This window comes from Ciconia boyciana, chromosome 25 (genome assembly GCF_034638445.1).
Source record: "Ciconia boyciana chromosome 25, ASM3463844v1, whole genome shotgun sequence".
Lineage (NCBI taxonomy): Eukaryota > Metazoa > Chordata > Aves > Ciconiiformes > Ciconiidae > Ciconia > Ciconia boyciana.
The window spans coordinates 3,558,996-3,581,662 of NC_132958.1; the positions used below are offsets into that span (position 1 = coordinate 3,558,996).

General features: G+C 45.0%; 1 protein-coding gene across 6 annotated transcripts in view; it reads left to right on the forward strand.

Annotated features, from left to right (window-relative positions):
• Window positions 1-6,816: 6,816 nt before the first annotated feature.
• Window positions 6,817-22,667, forward strand: part of LOXL2 (lysyl oxidase like 2) — a 55,698-nt gene continuing 39,847 nt past the window's right edge. For 4 of the 6 annotated variants that reach the window (XR_012039702.1, XR_012039701.1, XR_012039703.1 and 1 more), the window contains exons 1-3: window positions 6,817-6,967; window positions 17,300-17,739; window positions 20,257-20,432. Coding sequence is in view for 3 of the 6 variants with exons in the window: in XM_072846362.1 (XP_072702463.1) it covers window positions 17,379-17,739; window positions 20,257-20,432 (537 nt within the window). In the remaining 3 variants the exon portion in view is untranslated. Of the gene's footprint in view, window positions 6,968-9,576; window positions 9,684-15,949; window positions 16,076-17,299; window positions 17,740-20,256; window positions 20,433-22,667 lie in introns of all 6 variants that reach the window. The other 2 variants (XM_072846363.1, XM_072846365.1) reach the window with 2 other exon arrangements.

Genomic DNA, 22,667 nt, shown 5'->3' on the forward strand with positions numbered 1-22,667 from the left:
CAGGTAAGGCATGCAGAAAAGCACAGAGGGGAGGCAAGGGCACTGCTCTTTGACCTATCCCAGTGACCCGGAATGGACAGGTGAATGATACTGAAGCTTTTGGTTTCATGGCCTCTTAAATGTATCACTCTTGGGTTTTTTTGTTGTTGTGTTTTTGTGTGTGGAAAATGTCCAAAGCAAATAAGGCCAAACGTGGCCCCTAATGGAAGAAGTGGTTGGGAGACAAAAGTATACCCATGAGAAAGGCAGGGTATGATGGAGAGGGTGGGGAAGGGAGGAAGCACATGGCTCCTCCAGGAACACCAGCCCTACGAAGGCAGCCCTGCAGCTTGTGCAAGCAAAAGGGTTTTCTGTCTCTGCAGCACTTAGGGAAGGGGACAGTCAATAGTAGTGACTTGATGGTGATCGGGGGCACCTTGTTCCTTCTTGTCCCATTGTTTCTGCCATTGTTGCTACTAAATAACGCATGAAGCTTATTGAAAGCCGAAATGAGCCTTGTGAGGACTTGCTGTGTCGCTCTCCCTGGGCGCTAGCCTCTGTGTGTGTAGTGTTCAGGGGACCTGGTCCTGACAGTTGTTTTTCAGGTCACCCTCCCTTTGTTTAAAGAATGGGAGGATGACAATGACTTTCTCGCCTGCTTGTGCTTGAAGGCCTTTGGATGGTAGGAAGTAGCGCTGGGAAATTGCTTGGGGCTGGGTTAGTGGTGTCTTTCTAGATGATGAATGGTTTGGGTTGCTGGAGATACTTTTTAGAGCCCCGATCTTCAAAAGGGAGTGCTCAGCACGCTTGTACCAGGCAACATACAAATGCACTGAAGACACAAATGTGATGTCCAGGTTTTCCTGAACTCCGACTGTTTTCCAGGGTCCTGGAAGTTACTAGCTGTACATTCCCCGCTACAAATAACGTGCAGAGCAGGGCAGGATTTGAACCTACAGATTGCAGATGTTTTCTGTTCCTAGGTCTCGTGTATGGCACTTTACCGGCATTTCTCTTCTGCTGATAACTCCAGTGGTGACTCGCAAAAAAGATTCCAACAGTGCCAGGTTTTTTTTCCCCATTAGGTGGGCTCTCTAGTTTGCCCTGGCCAAATTTTGGCAGGCAGTAATAGACAGTGGAAGGCAGTAATCTCAGGTAACTCTTAGGGCATCGCCTGCCATGAAAGCGGAGAGTCCTTAGCTCCCAGCTGATCACATAGACATGAAGGGTGTTAATGAAATGGTGGGATCAGACGCAAGGGTGTGTAATGCATCTCCTACATAGCTGTTTCCTTCTGCATCCCGTGCCTTGCAGTGAGCCCTCTTGCAAGTTCAGCAACTGGAGTCTCTGTCCTTGAACTAATTGTTCGAGTTTCTGCGTAAGAGCAGAACTGCTAGCAGAGGCTATCCTTGTTAGGGCATGTTTTTTGGCCTGTCACAGTGAATCAGCACAAAAGACGTTAAAACAGATGTTTCCATAACGCCTTTTAAGGATGAGGAGGGATTTGCCACGTTTGCCTGGGAGGAATGGAGACCAGTATGCTGTCTTCTTGAGCATCCTCCCCCTTTTACAACCAAATGGCCTTATTCTGTTCAGTTCCTTCCCTCTTCTCCCTTTCTCCTGGACATAGCTTTCCAGTCACAGCAAAATAAATCCTGACAGACTGGATGGGAGGCCAGTTCTATCCGCTCAGTGCTCTTCAGGGCCAGAAGTCCCTTCTCTGGCTCTTGACCGCTGGACACAAAGGCTGTGCTTGCAGAGGCTCTGCTGTTAGGAGGGGGACTCTTGCCATCTAGTGGGAGGGGATGGTAAGCCTCCAGGACCTCTGCCGTCCCTCAGGATAAGAAGACAAAATGCAGCCCTCCTTCCCAGACTTTTAGTGCGTGAGTCATTTTGCTGCACATGTGGGATTAGCTCCCACTGCTTTCCCACAGCGTTGCCACTGCCTCGAATTGGTGATGTCCCAAACTCCTTTCCTTTCTAGAAATCTCACTCTTTTCACTTTTTTTTTTTTTAGGGGCAAAGCTTTGTTTGCATCCTGCTATACTCATCTCCTGGATGGCCGAGTTGCACAGAGGGAATCTGTCGGGAGCCTGTCTGTATGGGAAGGATGTTGGTGTGTGTTGGTCAGATACTGTATGCCACCTGCATTTTGTCAGGAGATTGCTTAGGGGAAGCTGCCTTTCAACAGCTGACTCCTTGAATCAGTGCTCAAAGACAGCTAGGATCTCTGAGTAATTGCTTTTACAGATAGAGAATGGAAAGTACTTGCAAAGTGCCTTGTGCTTGAGTCTTCCTTGGCCTAGGAAAACCAGAAGCTCGCATTCCAGTTGGGAGATTTCCGTACTAACTGGCCTCCCCCCCACTCCTTTCTTGAAAGGTTAAGGAGAAAAATACAAGGAAGATGTGTGTGCTTTCTCTGCGTATGTGTTGCTCTGTTATTCAAACTGCCTGGCACTGAGAAGGAGCAGCTGCTGTCATGCGCAAGAACAGATATCATCTCTGAGCCCCTGTGCCCGCTACGGAAACGTATCTGCTGCGAGTGTTTCACGGGGCTTCAGGTTTTCACCCACCTTGGTGTAGAAGCCTTTCGTTTGCTCAGAGATAGGTGCAGTTATGGGGCGTTGAAGGTGTGTTACTCTCTAGATGATGCATCAAACTGAGAGCTGGCAGACATGGGTCTATCACAGATCTCGTATGAGGCTGGTCTGCACTTCTGTTTGGATGGGCCATTTGTTAAAAGTCTGGACTTCAGCATAGTCCTTGTTCCAGAATGTTTGTGTAGAGCATTGAGGTCAGCTGTGCCTTAGCCAATACGAATAGCAAGACTGAGAGGTTATGAGGCCTGCAGATTTGGAAAAAGTATGGAAAATGAAGTGGGTGATGGAAAGTAAGCATGATGTGGTCATTCTCTGCATTGCATTGACCATTAGACTAGAACACAGGCAGAGGAGCAGAAAGAGAGATCTCAAAGGATTGAAGTTATTTCTTATGGAAAATGAATCTCATTTTTTCCAGCTTTGCTGGCTGCAGGAGCTGTGTCATGCAAGGGTCCCTCCCTGAATAGAAGCAACGCAAGTTTACAGTCCTTTCAACAGCAACTAGCAGTAACCAAATAGCAGGGGATGGGAGTCTGGGAGGTCAGTCCAGTCACCTCCAAACTCCTGATGTGGAAATCATAGAAATTCCAGCAGGGATTAAACATATTACATAAATTGATTTATGCCTTTTTTGAGGGATGCATAGACCTACTTCTCCAGAATCGCTGGTGTGTTTTAGCCATGCTATGAGCTCAAAAGCAGGAATATACCTCTCCGATTACATGTTGCAGGAACTTTCCACTAGGGCCAACTGGTGTGAAAATTGCCATGCGTCATTAACGCTCTTACAGAGCAGTCGGGTCCTTCAGTTCTTTAGGTATCGCCTAGATCATCTCTGTGTGGAGCAACCTTTACGGAGCTTAGTGTATCTGCACTGTGAATTTGAAAGGTCAAGTCGACCTGCGGCTCCAGAGAGTCTACAGGGTGAAAACACAAGGTTTGGGGAGGCAGTGAGCCTTCTCTTTTTAAAATAACTGAAAATTGGAGAAGAGAGATTATAGAACCTAATAGTGCGTACCTAATTTTTGGGAGCACGGACCGTGACTGTGACTCCTTGGTCAAAACCAGTCTTGACTTGTCCATATGGCAAGATGCAGAAGAAAACATGTAGGCAAGGGATGTGGACCTGAAATGGTGGCTCTGTGTATGGCCAAGAGACAGACTCAGCTGTAGCTGGTACTTGTACAAGTATTTTGCATGAAAATATCCATGCAGAAAATCAGTGCCCGCTGTTAGCTATGGTGTTGCTGCCCACAAGGGTGCATCTTTGCCCCTTTGTTGGAAGAAGCTGAAAGATTACTGCTGGGGAGAGGATCAGATACAGGGTGGTGGATATGTGCTTCCTTCCTGGTGAAGGGCAGCAAACTCCACAGAGCCCAAAGAGCAATGAGGTGATGGTTAAACGGGTTGAGAGGTGATAAGGTGGCTGGTGGGCCTGGCAAGTGGTTTCCCTGGTTTCCTGTTTGCATGACCAGATGATGCAAATCCAGTTTGAGCAGCATTTTTTCTCCGTAGACTATATGATTTTGAGAGGTTTTCTAATTTTTTTTTAATTTTTTTTTTTGCTAGGTGCTTTTCTTCTGGTCTTAACCAGCTGCAATATGAAGGGGGCAGCAAATTCCCTGAATCCAGCATGTTACCTTGAAGAGCTTTGCTGAATTTCTGCTGAATGTTTCGCTTTATGCAACCAGCAAGCTCTTCCATCAGCTGGAAGCCTGCATGGCATTTGCTGCTTGTATCCTTACCCGACCCGGGCATTCGGCAAACATTCCTCCGGCAGGCTGTCATGTTTCTCCATGCCCTGATCGGCAGACGCTCACACATTCCTTCCTCTGGCCAAACTGCCTTCAGCTTCCTGCCGGTCTGAAGTAGCTCTGCTCTTTGGAGCTTCTGCTGTGACACGTTTTTCCCCTGATGTCCCTGAGACTGAGCAAGGTGAGTCCAGCCAGGCTTGACCCACCAGGTGATGCTCTGCTGATAGCCATCATACTCATTGCAATTTGCAGCATTTTACCCCTTTCGTGAGCGTTCCCGGTACAGGAGAACTGGGGCACTGTGGACTAGCATGCAAAACCTGCTGCTGCTTACCACTCATGCTGGCTTCCCGGGGAAGAAGAGCCAAGCTCCATTTCAGTGGCATCCTGGGTATAAGCCCTGACATCTTGATATTCTCTGTATCACACCAAGAAACAACCGTCCTCTTTCTGATTTCCCCCCCCCCCTCCTTTAACAACACGATTGACCTTGGGGGACTGCCTGCAGGAGGCTTTGCCAACTCGTGGGAATGTGGTTCTCATGTCCCTACCAATATTATCAGCTGGTGCAGGCTCCTCTGGGTGAGTATCCTCTCAGAAGCCTGCTATGCCAGTAAGTAACGGGACCATTCTTGTGTTGGGCTGAACCCTCAGCTCTGGAGCAGACTACGCCGTGTACAGAGCCTGTGAACCAGAGAGCGAGAGAGACTTTGTGCTGAACACCTTACGGTCTCTTGTAAGCAAGGTTGAGCTTCTCTGGTATTGTCAGTTTGCTCAGTGAAGAGCTATGACCTTGCTTAAAATTATTCAGGGCTGCGTTACACTTACAAACTAGCTTCCTTTCTGTTGCCAGCATGTTGCAGTCTCCTCTCATGTTGGTGCCCAGTTCAGTGCAATATCCCTTTCCAATAAAAGGTGGCATCAGAGAGTGGGGAAGCTCTGCACATCAGTGCCAGAGCAGCTGGGACTAAGAACAAATGCTGCTTTTCCTGTGGTTGGGGTCGAGAAAATGGAGTTGTTCTCTGAGCAGGAAGCAGGCATGCTCGGTGTGGGTAAATTGTGTTTAGGGAGTGATGAAAAGCCTGGGAAAAGGGGGTCTGATGACAGACATGTTCTTGTAGGGTTTAGTGTTACATTGCTGGAAATGTATCCAGAGATGTGGATTAAGCACTTGAACTTTTCAAAATAATTAATAGAATTAATTTGAGAATGGATGTGAAACCAGGCAGGACTAACCTGGAAGAGTGGGCTATAGGCAGCAGCCCTGTGCTAGGGAAGGGCTTGCTAGAAAGTCCTTTACAAATATGAATATACTGAAATAAAGGGGGATATTCCTTCAAAAGTTAGCCTTTGGGAATACCTGCTGTTCTTTCTGTGCCTATCGACTTTCTGCTGACTTGTTTGAAAAACTCATTGAACATAGATTTAAATACCCAAGGTCAAAGCTGGTGAGAAAATAAATTTCCATTCTTTGGGAAATGCTGACACTTCAGAATGTGTTGCTGTCTAAAATTGGGTCAGAAGACAAAATTTCAAGGTCTTCTCTGTAATAGAGATTTGAAAGCCACTGTTTTCTTTTTATTTTCACGGTTACAGAAAATAGCAGTGAATAGAATTGTTATGATGCATCAAAAGCCTAAATTAAAAAAAAAAAGAGAGGACAGTTTAAAAAACACAACCCCCCCCAGCCGAAAAGATTGCAGAAGTTTGCAGTTGCCTCACAATAACGCCTAATTGATTTAGCTACTTCTTGTTGATAGAAGAACTGTTTCAACTAGCTCAGACCAGTGTTACTATTTCACTGCTAGCTGTTTGCACCACAGATGCTCTGAATTTTCTGACACAGCAGAGGTTGGGATTTTTGATTGGTCTGTTGTTTATTTTATGAGGAATTGTTTTTAGTCTCTGGTTAGTCCTCGGGACATCAAGGAGTATGGAGTAACTCTTGCTGCTTATCTAGATGCCTTGGCTTGAGCTGCTGTAGTTACGGGCTTTAAGAATATTGAGCTGCTGGAAAAGCAGTTGCTGGATGCTGAAGGGTGAAGGTGGGTGATACCTGAATAGCTGGAGAGATGGCATGCTGCAAACTCGACAAACTATAGAAAGGAGTGTAAGTTTGAAGACGCTGTACTGTAAGACCATGCACCCCTCTGTGTTTGTAGAGGGCTGAGCACTGTGAGGCTCTGAATCAAACTGGGGTGCTTAAAAACTGCTGTGATCACACTCTATTATTTAACACTGGTATTGATATGATTCTCAGTATCTGTGCTCTAGGAACGTCCTGAGAAAGCTTTCATATTCCTAATCCACCTCCTTCCTCGCAACCCTGGCTAGATTTTCTCCCCCATTTCTTTTCTGTTTGCAGTCCTTCTGCTCAGATTACAAGACAAGCCCATGATATCACCCGCTATGAGCTGAGGCTAAAGGGGCTGGGTCTTGGGAGGGGTTTGCTTGACTAACTCTAGTGAAATTTGCCAGGAAGCAGCAGCTTCTTGCAGCATATTTCTCTGGCTGCAGGATATTTTCCAGCGCAGAGGGGACCACTCAGACGGCGCGCTCAGCCCAGAAGAAAGAACTTCACGAAGCACGACAAGACAGAGGTCACCCCCAGCGCAGCTTACCACTAACTCCAAGGTAAACGCAGTCCTGCCGAGACTGCAAGCCAGAACAGTGGCATTATTGCTAAAGATAAAGGGGCCGATGAATTAGTTAAAACATTTCTAACCTTCTCTTGCTTCGGGGCTGAAAGTTTGATTTCACTTCTTCCTGTTCTCTTTTAATGCAATTTGTTTCTCTCCCATCAGTTTGTTATGACGTACGATGTTTAGACGTAACAGGCTGGGAAGAAGGTAGATGTTTCTTCTAATTCCTGCCTGCTGAGGCTTGATTTGGCAGGGCTGGGACGACGCAGATATTCAGTGTCACTTTGCAAAGATGTTGTGACCAAGTTAAAGGTTTTCTCCTCTTGCTTGCTCGCAGGCATGCATGGATGAAATAAAAAAAGACATGTTGCAAACTGTCTGCAAGTTCAGGCAATGCATATTCTGTAATATTATTAAAATATGCTTGATTTAGACCAGAACACTACAGTACATGCCATCAACATTGTGTAAATGTTACCAGCTAAACCTCAGAAGCAGTTTAAATTCTCCTCTCTGAATAACTGTGCTCTTTCAGAGGAAAAGGCTTCGGTGCAGATGTTTCCCATTGGCAGGAGGTGCAAAACAGTTATGTCCCTAGTTAAGAAACGTTTCTGCTGTCATTGCTTGGGATTCACAGCCCCTTGCAAAGCAGCCCTCAGCCTACCAGCAACTTTCTTGAGGCTGTTTTATCATGCAGCAATCACGGTACTTTTCAGGATGACTGTAGGATATGCAGTGGTAACCACCTGAAAAGTTGCAGCACAGAAACGTGGGATGTTTCTGTCTGGAATTAACATAGTCCAGGTTGAGTTCTGATTCTTCAGCATGCACATGAATAACTCTACATTCTTTTAAATTAATTTTTGTTGTTTAGTTTAAACAGATGTTACTGCGTGTGAGTAAAAAAAATTAAAAAAATCTAAAGACCAAGATAGTTTAGAAGACTATAGAGAAAGATCCTAGTTTAGGAAAACTATTTAGCATCTCTGTAATCAGCTCATAAAGATGACATTGCTTTCAAATTTGTACTGAATAGGGGCTGAAAATAATTGCTTTAGGGTTCCTACTTCCCAGTTTCATTTAATCTATATTGAACCACCCATGGTGGGGGAATTTCCTTGGTTGGAAGCTAGAGAGCAGTTAGAAAACATAAAATGAAATATTAGCAGGAACTACTGTAACAGCAAAGCATATAGGGAGAGACCACATCTTTAATGTAGTGTGCTGGATGCTTGTTGCTGCAGGAATGAATTTCATATGATCTTAGTTCTAAGTGCAGGATGATGTTGGATAGCACCCCCAAAAATGGGTTACTAATATGAAGTTTAATACTTCAGTCAGGTGGTGATAAGGCTCAAGGTAACTCTGAGATTGTCTGCTCTCCGGTCAAATCCAGTGTGGTGCTTTGCGAGTGCTGGGGCAGGAGCGCAGAGATGAGGTCTTTAGAGAAACCTTCAAGAAAGTTTTAGCAGCTTGGAAAAGCCACCAAGATTGAAGAGAGTCTCGATGATGGAGTAGAGGACAATGCCTTTGTCTTCAGCAGGGTGATTTAAGAGAGAAGCCATGCATTTTGCTGAAAGTTCTATCCTTTTGCAAGTTAAGCAGAGACCCCAAAGTGCATGCCTAGCAATGTTCTCTGGGTTTTTTTTCAGTAGTTTGACTCCCAAGTTCATTGCCTTTACCTTACTGTACTGCTAACTTCTCTTCTGTTTTTTCTGTTTCTTGCTTTTATGTTTATTTTAACCTTTTATTCTTTCTCCTCCCGAACCGTTTCATAACGTTCTTGGTGCTGTTTAAAAACACAGTGATGTCCTTTCTTAGAGATCGTAACTCCAGTGGATGGAATGATTTAGCAGATCAACCAGTCAGATGGTTTGCAAAGCACTTTCTGTGAAATCCTCCGGAGGCACGTACGCGTGTGTGTGCAGATACGTGTTTACTATGAATGTCTGCAAAGACACACATTGAGGAGGAAAAGTCCCGCTCCTAATCTGTAGTAATGCTGGTGGAAGTTTGTTATTTCAAGGGATATTTCACAGGAAAAAGAACGTGCTGTTCTGAAGTCAGCCTGTCCTGCGTCTGCACTGCTGATGGGTTACGCTGTGTTAAGACAGAGGTATGAGGGGGACCTGCTTCTTGGAGGATATCTAGCATTTGCTAGTGCTCTTCAAACTTAGGTCATGCACATAACGTGGTCTGGTTCTGTGAGTGTGTGTGTCAGCTGTGGATTTTAATGTGGTACCCTTTTGTAGGGTCTTTATTCATGAATGAATTTTGTATGTCATGAACTAATTGTGTAGGTTTCATGAAAAGAGGAGTTGGAATCATATAGCTCTAGTGGCCACTGCCGCTTTTGGTAAGTACAAACAGATTGCTTGGTCGTCATCATTGCATCCACTGGTTGCGAATTAAAGAATTTATACTACGAGGTTCAAAAAATCACTTTTTCTGTTTAATTGTCTTGGAAGTATATTTGGGAATAAGCTCTGTTTCCTATTAAGAGTACAGCACAAGGTCTGTGGAACAGCCAGCTGGTGCTGGCCAGGAGCCTGAGAGTTCTCATGATTCACATCTCCATTCGTCTTCGTTCTCTGACATCAGGTGAAGGGAAGAGATAAGGAAAATAAAGAACTTCCCAAAATGAAGCATATTTGAATTGCAACCGTGACATGGAGAGAAGATGCTGCATGTGTCCATCTGATCCCCAGGCAAGTTTTTTTTGCCTTCTAAGAGGAACAAATGCATCAAGGGGCTAAAACTGAAAGCAAATGTGAACTGCTTCAGTTGAAGAAGCAGGTCGGAGAAGAGACCACAGCCTGGATTTGAAAGCTGTAAGAAGTGTTCAGCTGAGCCCTTTCATGAAATGTGCTGACCATGGATCTGGGTGTTTGGCCCTGCAAAAATTGCTGTGTCCGTGCAACTTTGGAGAGCAGCATGCTTCTAAACACTGGGATCTCATAGATCTAATCAAACAATGACGCAAAGGTTAGGCAACTTCCACAAACACTGATTTTTCTGTTGTTGGACCTGTAGCTGTCTTTTAAAAGAAAACACAAGCAAGGTACCTTTCTTTCCTACTCTCCTAACTAGCGTGTTTGTCCATCAGAGCTGCTCTTCTCTTGTCTAGCTTCAATAGCAAGTGATGGCAAGCAACATACATTCCTGGGCTATATACATCTTTTTGTGCTGTCTGTTCAAAGTGCTGTCTGTTGTAGTTTATCCTCATCAGTTGGCAAACACTCCAAACTGTTTTCTGTTCCAGGTAGTATATACTTCAGTAAGCTTTTGGGAGGAAATAAAAAAAGTGGCCGTGTATGTAGGTACATTTGAATGTGAAGCAGAAGCCAGAAGGTTCTTTAGTAATTATTAAATAATGTTGTTTCTCTCTTGAGTGAGATCCTGTGGCTGGTAAAGTCATGGCAAGTCTATAGCTTTGGATTGTGTAAGCTTTACTGCTGCTGCGAGAGGGCATACTGGGACTTTGCTCTCCCTTTCCCTGCAGCATCCCAACAGACCAGAAGAAGCAAATTGCATTTGGTAGCTTCCCTGATGTAAACAACTCTTGAATTTGCTACTGGTTGCCCTTGGCCAGTTTGTAATAACATGAAATTTGCTTTCTTAAAGTAGTTCTCAGTTCTCTGGTAGCAGGTTTCAGTTCCTGAGCAGAGGCATGTCTCTAACATGACTTACAAAAGCCCTGCGTTAATCACAGAGCTCCAGGAATCCCGAGTGAAAGGAATGAGCAAATGACAACAGCCCAGTGGTACTGGCTTATAGGCATCGGTTCTTTTCTCCTTAACTGTGAACAGAAATCCAGAGGAAATGCGTTCCTCAGAGTGCTCACTGGCGGATTATATTGCCATCCTTCTGGCTTGCAGAGTCTCTGGATTTGTAACATATCAAAATGTTATCCTGAAATGATTTCTGCTGTCCTGCTTGTTCTGGGCTCTGCCTTGAATCCTATACAGCATTTTACTGGGGAAAAAAAAAAAAAAAGGAAAAAAAAAAACCAAACAAAAAAACCCAAACAAAAACAACAAAAACCCCCCAACCTTTAGTTTTTGGGTTTAGACGTCCCTAGACGTCCCCCCAAATTTTGGCTTCCTTCAGTCATTCAAATTCCACCTTCAGCATACTCTTTGGGTTGCCTTAGCCTTTGCTGCCTCTCCTAAAAGTGGCTGTGTACTGACACCAGAAGGGGCTTGCCTGACCCATCGGGTGTAGCACGATGGCATCTCGTCCCTGAGGAGGCCATCCCAGTCACAGGACCCGGTACACAAGTTTTGTTATCAAGCCCACGCTGTTCCGCTGGGCTCCAAGGCAGGTTCAGTTAGACTGAAGTCAATCTGAAGGATGTCTGGGGATTTCTAGGAAGAGGGTTAAGAGTGATGGTGATTTTTCTGGTCACCCCCGTCAAGCTATTGTGATGTTTTCCTGCCACGCTGTGGGGTTTCATGGGGAGCACGTGGTCTTCTCCAGAGCTCCTTATCCACTGAGGTAAGTACTGGTCTTATGTTGTTCCTCTTAGCTAACAGGTCTCTGCTGTAGATTTGGATTTATTGCCATTGCTTGGTATATCTGGTCCTGCCAGTGACCTTTATGGCTTAGTGTTTTAAGAGCGTGAACGAGAGGGCTCTCATTCGTGGCTTACACTGGGGTTATAATCAATGGGTTTAATCTACGAAAGCATTAGCCCTAGTGCCCGTGGCAGGGCTGAGTCTCCTGGAACAATGGGAGAATGTATCTGAGCTCTTACCCAAGCGAGCGGTAGCGTTTCTATTCACTTTAATAGTACTGGAGAGGGGCCCAGTGTGAATTGCCCTTGCGTTGGCTGGAGAACTGCTTCCACGGCAGTGGGAAATTCTGTTCCTGTCCCATGCCTGCTGCGGGACGTGTGAATGTGCCTGAGGAATGCACTTTGGGCAATGGGGTGTGGAATTGGAAATGCAGGGCGTAGGATTTGGGCGCTACTGTTTCAAGTGGCTGAATACCAACTGTTCGGTGCTCCTGGCCGAGACCCAGGCGTGCCAACAGTGGTCAGAGTGCTAATTGGCTCTTCCTGCTGATGGATGCCAACCCAAACGGAGCATTGCTGGATCTCCAGTCACAAAGGACTCAAATCAACCACTCCAGACTTCCCTTTTGTTGTCTGGATAAGGATGGGAGCAGGAAAGCTGGTGTTTCTGGTTTTGTCTGAGCTGATCTATTGTTTGGATGATTTGGTGAAATTAAAAAAGGGATCCTTGCTGGTAGGAGCAAGCTTTTGAGTTGGGGAGATGAATAGCCTGTTAGTTTCACTTGGTGAAGTCTCTGAAGAAGTAAAAGCTCAATATTATTTTGAAATGAAACTGTTGTTTCCTTGTAAGCCTGTGTCTATCTCTTCCCTTCAAGACTTAAGACTGGAGTCCTGAAAAGGGCTGAGTCAGCAGCTAGCAGGAGAATGCCTTAAAGACTTTAAATTACATGTTAATGTGGTGATGGAGAATCGTCTTATGGCCTGAAGTACGGGATGGAGAGCCAGGAGACCTGGAGTATTTTCCTGGCTTCTCCACTGACTTTATTCAATAGGTTTTTAATGTTCTGTCTTGGATTCTTTTGAATGGGGAGACCAAAATATATACTCTTAGGATTACGTCAATCTGTAGGCTATTAAAAAGAGGGTGTGAGGGGAGGAATGAGCCCTACAATAAAGGGAATAGCCAGCACAAACCAAACATCCTGCAAATCTAAGCCTAGATTTATTCTTAGGGAGTTCAGCATGTGCAGCTTTCTTTGAGACTTGGGGGAAAAAATGCGCCCAAATCTTTGTCACAGCAGCAGAGGAGTAGGTTTACTGAAATATTTTCCTTATTAAATTTTGTTATTGCGGCTTATAATGATGCTGCCATAAATGTGTGTGTGCACTTGGCTCCTATCCGGTACTGTCCATGTTTGCTTCTTTAAATGCTCTTAAGTGAGTCTCTTGCCGAATCGTCAGCGCTCTGATTGAAGAGCGGTGATAGTTTTCTTTGATACTGGTGCAGTAACACTAACATCTTGGAGCTAAGGAGAGAGATTTGGGGAGGAGCCAGGAAAGAATAAATCCAGGACTCGTGTGGCTGTTGTGCTGTGGAGTGAAAGAAGTGGTGTAGAATTTTCTGTGCTGCTTTATCAGTCCTCTAGACTGGTCCTGTGTTACTGCTTGTCTTGTCTCCTGATGAAAACTGACCCGGATGGTATGGATGGATGCCTCTGCCAGAAGATGCCCAAGCCTCTCCGGTGCCCTAACTCCCTGTTACCCCTCCTGACCAATCTTGGTAGGAGACCGAAAGCTGGGAGCCCTTTGCAGTACTGCAATGTTGGGTGGCTTCCCTGGACGCTGCTGGGCACGCTGGGCTCCTGAAGTTTCCCCATTATACCTGGGCTGCTGTTTGTTGTGGAAATACTAAAATATGCCTGTGTTCAAATTCCACTGGATTCTGGTTTTCCTGATGTCGTGACTCAGTCTGAATAGTTTCTTAAGCACCTCAATAAACAAGACCTCTGGGTATGGAAGGTTTTATTTCTGGCGCGATGCAAACACTGTGAAAGCTTTGTCTCTTAATGTTTGAATGTGTAACTATTTTCAAGCGGATGGTAATATGACCAGAAGGAAAAGCAGACTGTGGTTGCTAGTACACACTGCACTGTTGTCTCCTGAAGCATGTAGGATTGCTGCTGCTCTGATCTGACGGAGGATTCCTCCAGGATTTGCTTCTGCAGGTGGAATAGGACCAGAAGGGAGATTTCCGAATGTTTTTCCGGTACCTTCCCCTGGGCCCCTGAGGAGCCCCTCCAGATCCTCTCAGGATCCTGACAAAGATGAGTTATGATGCTCTATGACCTGAGCACAAAACGTGTGCGTCCCGAGTCATTTTCCTTGGTGAAAGTGCGGGATTGTGTTCATACAGGCTTGTTAAAATTCCTTTTTGCCAGTCAAACTTGCCTCTGCGGAGCAGGGGGCTCTCAGGCAACCTTATCCTCCCTCACCAAGTTTTCTTCAGTTCTACGGTAAATGGTGGTTTGTATTTTTTTTTTTTCTTCCCCTTAGTCTCGCCTGACTCCAAAAGTCTCTAAGCTTTTTGGGGAACAAAAGCAAACCAGCCTGCAGTTGCCTTTTGGAGTCTTGGGGCTCCTGGGGTGTCTGACTCAGCAAGGCTTTGCCAAGAGTGAAAATTACACCTACTATAATTACTATAATCTAAATTGGTATCTCCCTGACTCATCTTGGTATCAATTAAAGTAACCTGGAAGTCTGTTGTGATACCCCCCCCAGCTGCTCAAGGACCATGAGGTCTCTCAGTGCTGTGACTTTTTGAAAGGCTCTGGCATCTTGCAGTGGTCTGTCTGCTTTATTAATTAACAGTTCAGGGAGTACCGCTCTCAGCTGGTAACGATTACATCCTGCCTCTGAATGGTTTCCCCAAATTGTTGTGTCTTTTGGCTGAAGTCCTTCAGTAAAATGACTCAAGAGCTTTGGTTTGAATAGAAAGCAGTCCTGGAAACTGGAGTTGCACAGCTTGTAGCTATTTCTTGGCCTCTGATCACGAAAGACCCCTATTAACCTGAGTGCAGAGCTGACCGCTGGTCACTGTTTGCCTTGGCACAAGAGGGACTAGTGAAACATGCTGACCTGCTGGTTACGCGCCGTTTGTCGATCCTTTTCTCCTGTAAAATATTCTTATTTAGTTTACTATTGAGCTTTCTGGAGTATCATAAAACAAAACTGTAACCTAGAGGGGAATTTGGCGCATTCTGTTAATTACGCTGACGTGCCGCCTTATCTCTTGAGAGCTAGAGGTCCTTCAGGACTTGACCGTAAGGCTACTCACCACGCATTATCTGCCTTTGCCTTCTCAAATATCTTTCGTATGGCTGCCTGCTGAGGAGCAAGACCATCCAGATGCCTCAGAAGGTCCCAGCAATATATAAACAGCGCTGCGCTCTTGTGCATGTGGGACAGCCATGGAAAAGCTGTAATGACTTCTTTAGAAACCTGACTCTGTAGCTTTCAGCTAAGCCAGGGCCCTGCTACCCCTCATCTTAGTTTTTCAAGAGAGATTTCATTCCCACTTAGTTTTTATTTAATAGTTGCTGAGACTTTTAAAATCCAGTTTATGCAGTAGCAAGAAACAACAGCCACGTAACACGAAGTAGGCTAAAACAGATGTTTAAAGGAGGTTAAAACTGAAAACCAGATTTTTCTGCAGACCACTAGGCTTGCGGTTCTGCTGGGCTCAGCGTCAGACCCCCCCTTCAGTATTTTTACTTATAACTAACATATGTTGTTATGATATGACTAAGGGGGTGACTTGAATTTTTTTTATACTGTTCACGACAATTGCTCTGCCCCTGTGTTTATCCTCTGGGCTAAAAACCCATCTTGTATCCGTGAAAAACATTGTAAGAGGTTTCTTTTGAAATCAGTGCTAGTAGGTATTGAAGTCAGGCATGTCTGACTAGTACTAATGTGCCTTGACTCAGGAGCCTTTTTATTTTTACGGAACACGTGTATCCTGCCCTGTTGACTACGTTTACTCTGGGAAAACCCCTTTGTTCGCTGCTGGAGGGGAGCAGCCTCGTGAAAGCAGTTGTACTTCCTTCCTCTCTTCCCCTCCAACTCTCTCTGACGTGGGGCAGGACCTTATTTTATTCCTCTCTCTCAGCCTCACCTCCTGACCTGCAAAAAATTGAAAAATACCTTGTTTCCATAGCAGTATTTCTCGGAATGCTTGATGAAAATTTACAAATCTCAATCTTGTGAAACCAGTGCGAAAGTACGCGGTTCTTTGAAACCAAATGTTTATTGTCCAAGAAGTTTTTGCTGCATATTCCCCCCACCCTGATTTAGTCAGACCTGTTGTTAAGTCTCCCCTTGCTTTTCCTGTTTCTTCCCCTGATGTCCAATGCTAGACTTTTAACCCACACGCTTCTGTTTTGTTTGTCTGTTCCTTAGGCAAAGGCCTTTCATCCCCAGGTCTCAAAGCACTCCAGTAGGAAGCTCATGATCACCAACCCTCTTTAACACGAGGGGAAATTGAGGCACAGCCTTGGAAGTGACCTGCCTGAGGTCACACGGCAGGTCAGTGTCAGAGCTGAGGTTTGAACCGATGTCTCTTGAATTTCAGGCTAGTTGCCTGGGATTTCTGATACATCTCCTCATTAAGCAGCTTGAAAGGCTGGTTAATGTGTTTTGCTGTGTCTTCATATGTGTATGTGATCTTCTGGTATTTTTTTAGGGATAGCTAAGATCTAGCAAAAATACTGGAGGATTTTAGCTTCTAGACATCTGGTTTTGGAGCCAAGTCTTTCCCCTTCTCCCTCCTCTTTGGTGGTTGCCAGGAAATAATGGAACTTTAAAGGGCTGGGGAGCTTTTCCCACTATGCTCTGGCATTGCCTCATTTGGAAACTATTCAATCATCCTCCCCCACATGTGCTGCTTGGCCACTCCATGTGCTGGGTGCCTGAATGAAGGCTGGGGAGTACATGAGCAGGAAGCGGGCAGAAAAGGACCAGGATTTAAACTCTGCACAGCATCTGGCTGAAATTCCTCTAATGAGTCAAAAAAGTTGCTGGTTCATACCTTAAATGACTAGCTTATATACTGATGTAGCAGTTGCATGACAAGTCAGTCCCTACCCAGACTTAGCATCCAAAAATTGGAGACCATTGGCCACTACTCCATCAGCATACAAGGTGAGCTATCTACTTCTGCAAAGCGTCTGTGTCCAGTAATGTATGTTGATTCTCTACAGATGAAACTGGATGTGCAGTGACAGAAGTAAGTCTTCTATCATCATATTGGGAAAACAGACTTCAATATAATACCTCACTTCTGACCATATTATAATACATTTCATTACCCTTCTGGTTTTTCACTGTTTAAGTGATGGGTTTGGCTTCTTTATTGAAGGAGGTAAGGGAGAAAAATGGTTCAGTTCTGTCCTGGTAGGATTTGAACCAAGGTTTGCTGTAGCTTGCTGGAACCACCGAACTACTGGATTTGCAGAGACATAGGAAAATCAATTGCTAGCACTTGCAACCTGTAGAATTTTGCCCCGGAAAAAAGTATTTTCCAGCTGAAACTATTTGGCAAGTTGACCTAAACTTACGAATGATTTTCATGGGGGTTTTTTCAGTTTGTTCTTCCACCCCACAAGAAATAACTTACTTGACTTTGTTTTTTACAGGCAGCGTTGGACATAGTCTCTTCCATAGCTTTATCCCCTGCTGAAGCAAGACACATAAAGTCCATGTCATTACCAAGCCTTACTCAAACTTTCCTTTCCGTTTCTTTCCTTTCAGGACAGCCACACGGTACCTACTTGCACTGATTGGCAGCTGCTAGCAGAGGACTTGGCTCTGAGAACTGTGAGCACTGAAAATGGAAAGATTCCTGGGTTTTACCCATAACCACTGTTTCATCACGCTGTTCTTCATCTCCCTGAGCCCGCTGGGCTTTGCTCAGTATGAACACTGGCCCTACCTCCCCGGTTACCCTGAGCCACCCCCACAAGTGTACCAGCCCCCCCAGAGACCGGCAAATGTTCCCAAGATCCAGCTGCGGCTTGCAGGGCAGAAGAGAAAACACAACGAAGGCAGAGTGGAGGTGTTTTACAGTGGTGAGTGGGGCACGGTGTGCGATGACGACTTCTCCATCCACGCTGCGCATGTGGTCTGCAGGGAGCTGGGCTACGTGGAGGCAGTGTCTTGGCTACCGAGCTCGAAGTATGGAAAAGGAGAAGGTAAGGTAACTCCAGAGCCAGTGGTATTGTGCTAGCTGTCTCTCCGAGCCCCAGTAATTCTTGACCTGTCAGCCAAATTTAAGATGTAGTGATATTTCCTACAAATGTAACTGAAATAGTTTCCAGGCGAGGCAGTGCCTCTTTAAACCAGGGTCCCATTAGATTAAACAGTTTAAATAATAGGTGTTTGCTTGTTTTGACTGAACCAAGCTAAGGAATGATGAGATAAAGAGCTGAAGGACCAGATCATGGTGTGTGAACTTTGGCAGGAGGTGCTTGGGAGCAGCTGATGGTGGATAAGGGTAGAGGAGGCTCTTCGGCAGCCAGTGCAGCTAGTCAAAAGGGAAGCTGCACCCACAAATGTAATGTATAGATGCTCCATTTCCCTATTCACACTTCCATTGCCTTGTAGTGCCTCAAATAGGACCTCTAAACACCCCTTCTCCCTATTCTTTTTTTCTTCTGAACTGTTTAGGCTCTAAACAGACTGCCTATGCGATGCTACACAAATCTTTCTTTGCCCTGTTAGCCTCTCTATATACACGTGTCATATTCTGCAATGCAGACTAGCCTGTAAAACCCCAAAGGAGTGTGCACACTTCGTGTCCTATATAGGACTATATTTATAATAATCCTCTTGGATACTCTCAGGCTGTTCCTGGTGGGGAAAAGCTATTCACCCTCACCCCAAATTGTACATCCTTTCTCGCTCTCTGAAATTGTACATGATGGATGTGTGGATAATTGTGGATTGCACCTTATTGCACTTCGTTCCCCAATATGTGCTGAACAAAGACTTGGAAAGGTGAATGTTTGTGTGTTATAGCAATGAATTCTTAAAATCACAATGCTTGAGAGAGAATAGCTCTGTAATAGTATATAATTCAACAGATTTAATTGTCGTCCTTCGATATGCTGTTAGTTAAATGTTGACCTATGGAGAATTTTTTTCTGCAAACATTGAAGCCTGGCACGCTGTTGATGTAACCCACAGACAGATTATTTCCACTGCAGCAGGGATAAACATGCTGTATGTCTGTTACTTAGCACCACTCGTTAGCGCTCACACCTGTAAACTTGCCTGTAAAAGAGCAAGCGGGCCTTAACAGTGACTTGACTGAAATGCAAAACTTTGAATGTTGTCCCAAGCTGTGGATTTTGGCTCTTGGGGTAGGGTAGAAGATTTCCGAGCGAGAAAGAGGCCGTGACATTTGAAAACAAACCAGAACCTGATTGCCATGTGATTTAACAGGAGTGAGCGTTCTCTGCACGCCAGAATAGCGCTGGCTAAATCCTGATGCAGAGAGCCCGTGCGGGGAGGGTCGTGCCTTCCTCAAACCCCAGAGCCAGGCTTTGCAGGAGCTCTTTCTGCTCTCCTGTTTGGGGAGCAAGGAGAGGGCTGGCAGATCCGTCGTCTGGTGGTTAACCAACTGAACCTGTTGGGGCTGCTGGAACAAAGCTGGGACAGCCAAGGGAAATAGCTACAGAATCTCCTCGTGGCTCCGGAGGTCAGGCAGTCCTTTCTGTCCGAGGACATGTTATTCTTCAGACGAGCAAAGCATTTGGGATCCTAAAATACGGGAATTGCATGTTGGTCCTTGCTCCCTGCAATTTAGGGGACAAATCACAGGGAGCAGCATGTGCCCAGCGTGTTTCTAAAGGGAAAATGGGCACTTTGTAAAGGTGAACCTCGGAGGTGCTGTTGGGTCTTTTGCTCTTAGCTGCTCCTGGGAAAACATGACCTAAAGTTTGGCAGTGACGCCTATTGATTTGTGTCTGCTCATCTTAGAAGTCAGTTCTGAGGGACCTGATTTGTTAAAATATAATATATATATGCATGTACACATGTGTGCTCATGTGCTTATGCACACAGTTTTTGCTGGAGGGAAAGTGGTAATTACAGTCTGGAAACTGGATCTGGCAACTGGTTTTCAAAGAGCACCTAAATAATACAAGGTTCCAATCAATAGTTCCAATCAAAGGTTCCAATCAAATGTTAAAGCTTTTGTAAAAATCAGCTTTTAAAAAGTTAGGGCATTTAATCAAAATTTGGAGCTGTATCCTACCAAAGATTTAACGAGGATTTGATAAACGAGAAATGATGCAAAGAGAAGCCTCAAATACAGAAGGAACGATTTGGTGAGTGTGATTAGAGGGCAGGGTCTAATCAGCCAAATCGAGGGGACCCGGTGACACTGCGTGCTCTGAAGTGGCTGTCATCAGAGGAGGTCATTTACTCTGTGAGCAGGACTGCAGCAGAGATCTGCTTCAGGCTGGGGGCGTTTTTTTTATTACCACGCACGTAAGTGAAAGGGAAAGCTGTGGGGCAGAGCTGTTTGCAGTTAGTAAGTACTTGAGGTGGATTGTTGATGTTCCTTAGGAGTTGATTCAAGCTTATTTTAGCAGTAATCTCTGCCCCAAAGTAGTAAGAGCACAGCAGCCTTACTTGCTTTTCTATCAGTACAATCTAGGTTTATCCTCTTTGTGAGTCTCAGTTTTATTTTCTTTCCCCTTCAGGGAAAATTTGGATGGACAATGTCCACTGTAATGGCAAGGAGACCACCCTGGCAGCATGCACTTCAAATGGCTGGGGAGTAACTGACTGCAAACACACCGAAGACGTGGGAGTGGTCTGCAGTGAAAAGAGAATTCCTGGCTTCAAGTTTGACAACTCATTGCTTAACCAAATAGAGGTAAAGATACTTCAAATTACAAGCTGCGGATCAAGAGCCTTCTGTGGACAGGGATGTCTGCTACTACACATCATAGGTTACCCCAGGTGCACGCTGTAGTTAAAGCAAACTCTTGACAGAGCTTCTAGATGCTGGCTAAAGATGCAACTTTCAGATTCGAATTTCAGCTGTTCAAAGCATTATGTGTATAATAAGAATTTGAAAGGGTTTTTTATAGCGTAAGAATAAGCAAGGAGAAAATATATTACTCCTGTTCTGCGATCACTTTTCAGAATTGAAAACTGGTTTATTGTATTTCTAAGAATGAATTTTGGAGAGACAGGATACGTGTTGTACTCCTAGAGCTTACACCTGGGTGACTTTGTTGGTTCATAGTACTAAATTACTGACTTTTCTTTCCCCTGACCCCTCCATTTTGGTACTGGGAGCAATTTGGAGGTCTCTGATATAACAGCAGGGGTCAGCAGGTAGGCTTGGATTTGGAGGTGAATAAGGCTTATTACCATGGCATGAAATGGGTGGATTTATAGAGAAAGATATAAAGAGATTTTTGCACAGTTTGGCTAAGCAATTGCAAAGTAACCATGATAACTGTATGGAAATATTTGTGGGAATGGGGGATTAGTACTGGAAGTGATGAAAGGAATTGAAGAGAGGAAAACGTGGGTTGGTCACTGGGGAAGGGTTCTGGGCTGGGACTGGGTTAGACTGCTAGGCTGAGGTTGAGACATGGGGAAGCGACAGAGGCAAAAACCTTGAATCACCTTCCAGTGGACTTGTTAGATTTTTGCAGACTAAGGAGCTGGGGAAATGCTGGGCTGGAAAGAAGTTGGGCTGAGCTCTTCAAAGAAAAAAAATGTGGAGTTTTTTTTCCTTCAGCTTTTCAGGTTGGAAAGTATTTGTGGTGACTCGGCTAACATCTGCCTTGTTTCGGATGCTCTGGTGTTTCAGTATGCGAATTCAGTGGTTGCCCTTGGTCAAAATTTATCGAAAGAGCCTATTCAGTAACCACAGTCAAATCTTATTTTAAGCAGACAGGGAATCCAGGATGTATCGCATACCACAGTGCGGTTTCCATGGCTGAATCTTGGCTTTGCTCGTGATCTGAAACAATGGATACAACCTTCTTTATCTGTTTAAAGCAAAACTATTCTAGCAGTTACTTCATAGCCACTGATTTAGAAAGGGTCTCCCAGCATTTTCTTCTACCAGATTTTTCCATTGGAGGTTAATGCAGTGCAGCATACTTGACAAGGGAAGATAATATGCTCAGTCAAACCTTTCATTGTCCTGCTGAGGCTTTAGGAGGAACACTGTATGGGTGAGCAGGCAGCATTCAGCACTTTAATGGAAGGCTCCTGTGCAAGGGTGCAGATATAGGATATGAGAGCTGAAATTCTCTTTGTTGCCTTGACCTTGCTTCACTTGGCTAAAGAGGGAAAGGAGGCTCTCCGGAGGGATCCCAGGCTGCCTCCGTCAATGGCACCGTTGTTGCTCGGGGAATGAGGCGAGATCATGGAACATCAGTGATGGCTTTGGCAGACATGTGCTTCCCCAAAGCCACAGTGAATCCTCAAAACAGAGGCCTGGAAGAAAAGATGCTTTAGTCTAGACGGAGGTCACTTCACTCCGAGATGCTTCAGATATTAATCATAAAAGCTTTGGAGGGCTTTGCTTTTCCATTAGCTAAGCACTGGAGGTTGACTAATGAGTTGAACACATTGGGTAATTGAGGGCTAGCTTGTGCTGATGCTGTGTGGGTGCTTAATCTTCACATATGATAAGTAAAATGAATCGTGAGATTGAAGCAGTTCATGTTGCAGAAGCCTGACTCACCAACAGGATCACTCAGGAGAAATAGGTGTAAGAGAAGTCACATTCCCCATGTCCTGGCAGCTCTTGGGAGCTATGTATGGATGAAGGCATCTGCTGACAGGACAAGTAACAACGTTCACAGCAATTGCTAAGGGGCACTGGTGACTAAAGACACTGAACTGGTGGGGAAAAAAACTAAAATAGAAGAACAGCTTTATTTTTAAGTACCTGTGCTAAGCCGAGAGCTGTCAGCCTGGCCGTCCCTGTGATTTTGTCCTGGTGGTAGAAAATAGTGTTGCATTTTCTGGGCAGTGGCTGCTGTCACCCCCAGCTCTACGTGTCTGTGTGCGTGCTTCTCCCCTCCCTATCGCTGCTTGAATTTTATGAACAACTTAGTCCCATACTGTTGCTTCTACTCCA